General features: G+C 45.8%; 1 protein-coding gene across 1 annotated transcript in view; it reads left to right on the top strand.

Moving 5' to 3' along the window:
- Window positions 1–8,708, top strand: part of LOC107103464 (tenascin-like) — a 60,175-nt gene that overhangs the window by 7,635 nt on the left and 43,832 nt on the right. Inside the window, exons 2-3 of the mRNA XM_015403184.1 lie at window positions 5,088–5,651; window positions 7,434–8,701. Coding sequence (XP_015258670.1) covers window positions 5,165–5,651; window positions 7,434–8,701 — 1,755 coding nt within the window. The 5' untranslated portion in view covers window positions 5,088–5,164. The remainder of the gene's footprint in view (window positions 1–5,087; window positions 5,652–7,433; window positions 8,702–8,708) is intronic.

Raw genomic sequence — 8,708 nt, 5'->3', positions numbered from 1 at the left:
CCCTCATCCAGTCCATGCCTCCCTCATCCTGCCTCCCTCATCCAGTCTCTGCCTCCCTCATCCAGTCTCTCCCTTCCTCATCCTGCCTCCCTCATCCTGCCTCCCTCATCCAGTCTCTCCTTCCCTCATCCAGTCTCTGCCTCCCTCATCCTGCCTCCCTCATCCTGCCTCCCTCATCCTCCATTCTGTATCTAGAAGCCAGGCTGGGTTTTTGTCATGGTGACCTATAAAACTGGGGATGCTGCTAATAGAAGGAGAACGTGTGCATGCTATTAGAGCTGTTTAACATTCAGCTGTGGGACTGGAGTTATTCAATATTTAGGGTTTGAACCCACCAAGTGGGGCACGCTGCCTCATTATTCAGTTTGTTTGTTGTTGACTTACCCAGAGAATCTGTTTGCTCTGCAGATGAACACTTTTTCTGTCCCTACAGACGGATCCTAGCGTCCTAAACAAAGACCATTCCCCCTGAAGGCATTGCTGATAGCTTCTGCTGAATGCCTGCTTTCTGATTTATCTCAGACCTGCCATATGGTGGAGATCTCAGTGAAGGTGCACTGTGGTGATGATTGAGTCGGTCAGCAGGGGGTCCTGGCTGAGACAGTGTGTTCGGACTGCTGCGTGTCTCTTAGGACGGACACACAGCGTCTGCTCATCAATCTCTAAGCCAACCGAAGGCAGACGGATTTATTTTTCCTAAAAAGACGAGTAGGAGGGAAATGCTGCTAATGTCATCATCCTTCCAGACGTTGTTTCCGCTGCAGAAAATGGATCCAAATGGAAACCAGATCAACCGTTTTATCTCTGCAGATTCATTCCACAGTAGTTTACGTCTGTTGTCTTTGGCTTTAGTGTGAATAAATATTTATGTGTGACTGATGTTCCAGATGCTGATGCAGGGAACCGTTCTGTCAGACTAGGAAAGGACTTCCTGTTCTTTCAATGAGCGAATCTTAGATCTGATCAAACATTTCGTTGTAGAAATGATGAAGCAACTTGATGCAGAAAGCAATGAAATATCAATGAACGCAGTTCTATCAGATCCTTCAACAGAAACCTTTAACTGCTGCAGTTTCCTGATGCAGGATTAACTCTCTGAAGGACGGATATATTATTTATCTCCAGTAGATATATATTTGATTTAAGGCAGCATCCATCTTCAGTCCTTCCCCTGAAGTGAGCTTTAATATTCTAATTCCTTTTTCATATGGCTTGTTGTTAATTCACCTAAAAACATAACTCACTTCAGCTTAGTTTTCGTTCACCTTGTTCAGATAAACCTTCCTCTTCTGCTGCATTAACTGCAGTTAACTAACCAGCTGCAGAGATTTTAATAGTGTTTCTATTTTAACATGTATTCTCTGATCAAAGGGGATTCTAGAAATAAACCCAATCATTTTCTGGATTGTCTTTAGTATCGTCATCAGGGTTTAATGGTGGAGCAGCGGTGGACTCTTTAATCAATGGGACTGTGGTGACTCTGCTGCTAAAACTCTGATCTGTTCTTAAATCCAGCGTAGATGGAGGAACAGACGGTTCTCTGAGGGGTTTTGTTAAAAGCTGAAAATAGTTTTGTGGATGAGAAGCTCTTCATGTTGATTAAAGGTGAAAGTTATAGTAACTAACTCCTAATTGCTTAATTGCTGCATTGTCTGTCAGGAAAGCTGTTTGGGTTTGGATGGAACTGAATGGATGATCGGGGTCCTGTTTGGTTTAATCCACTTTAAAAGCATAAAATCGATTTCTCCTGCTGACAGATCCCATTCCTTTAAACTGAAGCGTTCCCAGCCCTCCGCTGTGTGGGCTATGAAGCTGTGTTTGCCCAGAACTCAGTCACAACAGGGTTATTTAGATCGGTGGCAGCAGATTCATGCGTGCCAGCAGGTTTTCTCTGCTAAACTCCTCCTCAGACCCAACAGGGAGGTGCACTACAGGCTTTGTGGCTGTTTACTAAGCTAACTATGAAACCAAACTGAGTGGAGGAATAAAAAGCAATAGTCAGACTGTATCAAGTCTATGTGTTCGGTGCCAGCAGCCAGCAGCATTAGCATCCTGCCAGGACCACAGGGTGCCGACCAAGGAAGTCCAAATAGACGGATCAGCTCCATGTTTCTCAGGGTCACAATCACATTCTCACACTGGGATTGTTCTTCCTCACATTGCAGAGCTGCTGACGGCAGCCAGGAGCAGAAAATATCGCATCTAAATATCCTCTTCTGACAAAGTTCCTTTCTTCATCTATTTCTGAGCAGTGCTGCTTTCTGCCAGAGACGGAGACTCTTGGGCAAAGCATGCTTTGGTCCTCTGCTTTTGGACTGCTGTCCATGTGGAGGGCAGCCAGCCTTCAGGAGTGAAAAAGCTATTCGTCCTCCCAGAACTAAAACCCTAGCAGCAACTCAAAGCAATTTTCTGGCTGTTGAGAGAATTAATCCTGGGTTTGAACTGTGACTGGGTTGGTGTCTGTGTTGGTAACGAGGTCTAGGATAGACTGAAGGGTGGAGGGTGTAAAGACTGACTGCATCAGCCTGCATCGCCTTGAAGAAGAACTCCTAAATCCTCAATCTGTTCATAAGACACACTTCAACCACCGACTGGAACCTTATTTATTGGGATTTTATAGGAGAGGCCTAAATATGGCTGATTATGACCTGAAGCACCAATGAGACGCTGATGTTTCATCCAAGGACTGGATGAGGGAGGAAACATTCGGCTCACTTTACCGACCGGATTTCATCTTTATATAAATCTTCAGTGAAGTCCATAGAGTTGGAGAAAATCAATTCTATTCAGTTTATTTCTATAGCTCCAATTCACATCATATCATCTTAGGTCACTTTATAGATCCACATCAACCAGATCATCCAGTCAGATTGATTCAAAGTTTTCTATCTAAGGAAAACCAGCTGATTGCATCGACTCATTGACTCTTCAGCAATCCCTCACACTAAGCATGCTTGTAGCGACAGTGGAGAGGAAAAACTCCCTTTGAACAGGAAGAAACCTCCAGCAGAACCAGGCTCCCTCCTTTGCACCTGAAGTCTGAACTGTTATGGCTATAGAGAAGTGCTGGTAACGATGAGGCAAGTTTAAAATCCCCTCCCGCTCTGTGATTGGTCCGGTCACTTTTAGACACCGAACTCTGAGCCTTCAGACGGACTTGCTGTGTAAATATGGCTGAGCTCCTAGAACCGAGCCCTGAGGGACTCCACGGGTCAGAAATGCACAATCTGAGGAGAACATGTCTGTCCTCACAGAGAACCAACGCAGATCCAGATATGTTTGGTAGAACATTGAGACCGATGAACAGGATTGTGTGAAGAAGCAGCGCTGGGATCCTGCAGCAGAAACCACTGAGAACCTTTTCACATCCACAGCCAATAAACAACTGTGTAAAGATCATCGTTACATTTCACTGAAGGGTCTCTTTAGGAAGGAACACAGAAGAACGATCAGCGAGAAGCAAGTTTACCGTTCAATCCATCATCTGAACATGCTGCAGAACATCTGCCCTCCTAAAGAGACACAGGTTTCTGCTCTAACGGGAAAGATGGAGGAAATAATGTCAGAAAACCCGCCAAGAGGTCGATAGCAGCTCCACAGAAACCCGCACTTATGAAGGAGTGTCTTCTTTCCTGTGAATTTAAGCAGAGGGGGAGTTTTACGGGGGGCTGAGGCTGTGAGGTCCCTCTAAGCTGCATTAATCAAACGTGAGACCAGGATGATTCCTGCAGGTTTATATATGAAGCAAATCTGACAGCATGACATCATCAACGCTGAGGAAAAAGCTTATCTACCATTTTCCACCTTAGCTTGGATTGAAAAACACACAGAAAAGCTTCTGAATGCTGAGCAGGACGTCTGTTAGAGCCGCAGAGGTAGCCGGCATTCAACTGGAGGTAGAAATAATCATTCAGCTTCTCAGCGGGGGGGGGGGGGGGGGTCTGACACATTAGTAGTTCTGTTCATATTTCAGTTCCCAGTAACTCAATGGAAACAAGCTTAATCCCGCCTAGCTAAGATGAACATTTCTCAAACGGCCGAGCAGCTTAAATATATTTAGTATTTTATTACTTTATTAATTATTCTGTATTATATTAGTTTATTATCCTTATCCAACCCAATCCTTTTGTTCAAGGTGACCTTCATAAAGGAAACTGATCAAAGGATCCATCATCTGGTTCAGGAATGTCCACCACCGTGGTTCTGACGTTCTCAGACCACAGCCAGTAATCCCACACATTCCAGTTAATCTCCCAGTTTGGGCTGAGAATGAAGAGCAGACGAGGCTCCTCAGATTGCCTCTTTCTGGCCAGATGACCTGTTAGAATGTGGTCAGAAGCTCAGATCACTGCTAAACAACCTGCTGCTCTCTGTACTGGAACACACTGAGCATGTTCCCAGTGCTCCCAGTGGCCTGCATGTCTCTTCCACTGGGAGCAGTGGGGTTGAACGTGTCAGAGGCAGCATGTATTCAGACTGACTCCGTTCTGTGTTTGCTCCTCCATCCTTCAGAGATCCATCCTTATGGCTGATGGAGGAGTGAGCAGCGCTCTCTGACCCGCTGGGAATTATTGCATCGACTAAAACAGCTTTATTTCTATCAAAATGCAAAATGATAAAGTCTGCATTATATTTGGTAACAGATGGAGGTTAGTTGAGTTTTCAGTAGTTATGTGCAGGTTTTTCAGCGTCTTCCTTCAGACCTGGTTAGTGGATAGAAAGGAAGCTAACGCTGGGGTTGGAAAATGGCCCTGACCTCAGAACAGTGGAAGGTTTCAGGACAGAAAGCTGCATGTTTGCTGGAGCGCTAACCAGTTAACTGGTGTTTCTATCTGGTCATCGCTGGTCAGGAGTCTGCTGGTTACAAAACAGAGGAGAAGATTCTCATTGAAGGTTTATGTCAGATAATCCTTCTATGTCTAACCTGAATGGCTGAAATGCATTAATAGAAACTGATAACAGGAAGTATTGGTCGCCATGACGAGTCCAAGTGTTTCTCTAACAGACAGTAATAAAAAGTAATCTCCTTGATGAAAATACTCCACAACCCTCAATGTCTCCATTCTTTTCATATTGTGTTTCTACAGATCTGGTGACAAGGCACAACCATCACATTGACAACTGTTTACACTCAGCTGCTGCCTTCTCTGTGGTTGTAGTCGTCATGGAAACCAAAGGTTTCCTCTTCAGCTGCATAACTGCAGTGGTGCTCCTCCAGCTCTCCAGCGCTGGCCTTGTCAAGAAGGTCATCCGCCACCGGAGGGAGACCCTGATGCCTAAAAAAACCCAGGAGAACTTGACTCTTCCCCATCCTGAGCAGCCTGTGGTCTTCAACCACGTCTACAACATCAACGTCCCCTCCACCTCCTTGTGCTCTGTGGACCTCGACTCACCAGGCAGCACCGGGATGAAACACAAGAGCGGCGCTCTGGACATGCAGAGCACTGAGCACATGGAGCACACGGTCGATGGCGACAACCAGATCGTTTTCACTCACCGTATCAATATCCCCAAACAAGCATGTGGCTGCGACAACCAGCTGCCAGACCTCAAAGACATCCTGAACAGACTGGAGATGCTGGAGTCGGAGCTGTCTAGTCTGAGGGAGCAGTGCAGCAGTGGAGCCGGCTGCTGTGCAGCTCAGGTTACAGGTGAGTCTGCAGCTGTCTGCATTCATATAGAGCAGCTGAAGTATTTGCATTCAGAGAGTTCAGAACTATAGTTGATTCTCCTTGCATGGTTTAGATCATTGACTGTTTAAGATCGTGCTGCCATGCCCAGCAGACCAATCAAAGCTACGTGTTCTCTCTTAAAAGAATCTTAAACATCCCTCAAACAGTAAATTACTGTTCCACATTGAGATGACCCTAGGCAATCACCCCCCACCTTCAACAGTAACTCATCAAACAGCATCAAAGACTGGCCACATTACCTGCAGAGCAACGCAGGTAACTGTTGAGCTGCTACCTTCTGCCAGTGATGGAGGTGGATGGGTGCTAGAATTATCCTAAACGGTGGGGGCGTAATGTCCTGAAAGTGTCTTATTCTCTGTCAGCAGACTAACATCCTTTGAAGTCATATGCTTCACCGTTTACCGTGGTCGGTGTGATTGCAGGAAAGTTGGACATCCCATATTTGTTGTTCCTCTGGTTGGTAGCAGCAGGTCTAACCAGCTGTTGCCTCCAGGAGGAACCATACCTGATGACCTCTCAGTTTTGTTATGTTTAAGATTATTTTCTGCATAAAGACAAAAGTTTGATCTTTCCAGGAAATCTTTAATTGATCTTCGCTACTTATAGTGATTGGCCAACAGGATGCTCGATGGGATTTCTTACTGAAAGTCCTCTTCTTGCCTGACCTCCATTACAGCCAGCCACGTGAATGTGTCGTCATCCCGCCACCTTAGCTGGAAACTTCTAACCCTCCTTTAAAGATACCAGGGGTCTCCCACCTGCTGCTCCGACTGTTGCTCTCTGTGGCTGTTTATTTGGATTCGATGATCGGCACCATAACCTTTACATTTTAAGACGATCAACTGATCAAAGCTTCATCAAATGATGATTCTTGGGTTATTGTTAAACTCTCCCACTGCCCCATCTGCTGTTTGCTGTTTAATTTCCTCAGTGTTAGTTCAGGTTGTCTTTTCAGGGTTTTATTATTTTTTTTTTTAAAATGAAAACCATACATTCGTACCTTAATAATATGAAAATGTTTGTCATTCAATCAAAAAAATCCACAGTTTGTTAAAATGTTAACTGATGTGATGGTAGAGTAGGAAAATAAATTACGCAAAAGGAAGGAAGACGAAGCTGCAAGTCCAAACAGAAATCCCGTTTTTACAGGTGATCAAGCTTCTCCGATGGGAGCCATCCGGATGTTTATGAGAGCTCTGTGGAATTAGTCAACAGTCAGTTAGCAAAGCAGGATGACTGGCAGGAAGCATCTGTAGACGGCAGATTCTAAAAAACAGGAGTCAAAGTCCAAATGTAAAGTATTTAAAGTTCATTTTATAAAACTAGTATTAGTTGAGGTTCTTAATGTTTTTGTGAATCTGTTTATCACAGTTGACCTTATATGTGACATAGTGAGGCTGTCCTCCTGCCAACAACCAGAAACGTCATACATAGAGTGTACAGCTATGATGTTTTAACACCTGCATTCAGATGGTGAGAAAGACATTGGCCGCTTCTAGCTACCCTGCTGGCAACATTCCCTCAGTAACAGCATGTTAAATTATGTCATCTATAACCAAAGAAACCTGAGGAAGCAGAAAGGTTTTATATCTAAGCATTCAAGCAGAGATGAATAGGACCTTGGTTTCTTTCAGCCAGGGTTTGATTGTGGTTTTTCCCAACAGAGAACTGTCTTATTTGTAAAATTCACGTAATTATGAGCTTTAAAATATCTCCCTTTTAATGTGTTGTTTTCTATAGGAGAGGTGTCAACGAAGCCATTTTGTAACGGACGTGGAAACTGGAGCATTGACACGTGCAGCTGCTCCTGTGAACCTGGATGGAAAGGACCCAACTGCTCCGAGTCTGAGTGCCCCAATGATTGCCAGGACCAGGGTCGCTGTGTGGATGGTCGATGCGAATGCTTCGAGGGCTTCGGTGGGGATGACTGCGGGATCGAGCTCTGCCTGCTGGACTGTGGCGATTATGGCCACTGTGTTGAAGGCTCCTGTCTCTGTGAGGAAGGCTTCATCGGCGAGGACTGTTCTCAGACCAACTGCCTTAACAACTGCCTGGGTCGGGGCCGCTGTGTGGAGGACGAGTGCGTCTGTGATGAACCGTGGACAGGTTTTGACTGCTCTGAGCTCATCTGTCCTAACGACTGCTATGACCGCGGACGCTGCATCAACGGCACTTGCCTTTGTGATGAGGGCTTCACTGGAGAGGACTGCGGGGAGCTCAGTTGTCCTGGAAACTGCAACAACCGTGGAATATGCGTGAGCGGCAAATGTGTGTGCCAGGCTGGCTACACTGGAGAGGACTGCTCAAAGCTTACTTGTCCCAAAGACTGCAATGAGAGAGGCCACTGCTCCAATGGGAAGTGCATATGTGATCCTGGCTTTGAAGGTGAAGATTGCTCAGTCCTCTCATGCCCTGACAACTGCAGCAACAGGGGCCAGTGCATCAATGGGGAATGCATTTGTGACATAGGGTACCAAGGAGAAGACTGCAGCAAGCTTTCCTGCCCAAACAACTGCCAAGACCAGGGCCGCTGTGTTGATGGGGAGTGCGTATGTGAAAAGGGCTTTGCAGGTGAAGACTGCAGTATCAAGACATGCCCCAAAGACTGCCTTGGAAGAGGAGAGTGTATTGATGGAAAGTGTGTCTGTTTTGTGGGCTTCACTGGAAAAGACTGCAGCGAGCTAACCTGCCCCAATGACTGCCTGAACCGTGGTCAATGTGTGGATGGTCAGTGTGTTTGCCATCAAGGTTTTACTGGTGAAGACTGCAGCGAGAAGACTTGCCCTAAGAACTGCCATGACAGAGGTCAATGTGTGGATGGTCAGTGTGTTTGCCATCAAGGTTTTACTGGTGAAGACTGCAGCGAGAAGACTTGCCCTAAGAACTGCCATGACAGAGGTCGTTGTGTCGACGGTATCTGTTTATGTTATGAAGGTTTTACTGGGCTGGACTGCTCTGTCCTCACCTGTCCAGGAGACTGCTATAACCAGGGTCGCTGTGAAAACGGAGTATGTT

This window comes from Cyprinodon variegatus, unplaced genomic scaffold (assembly GCF_000732505.1).
Source record: "Cyprinodon variegatus isolate N-32 unplaced genomic scaffold, C_variegatus-1.0 Scaffold1454, whole genome shotgun sequence".
Taxonomy (NCBI): domain Eukaryota; kingdom Metazoa; phylum Chordata; class Actinopteri; order Cyprinodontiformes; family Cyprinodontidae; genus Cyprinodon; species Cyprinodon variegatus.
The sequence above is the reverse complement of the archived record's forward strand: the minus strand, read 5'-3'. Positions and strand labels throughout refer to the sequence as shown.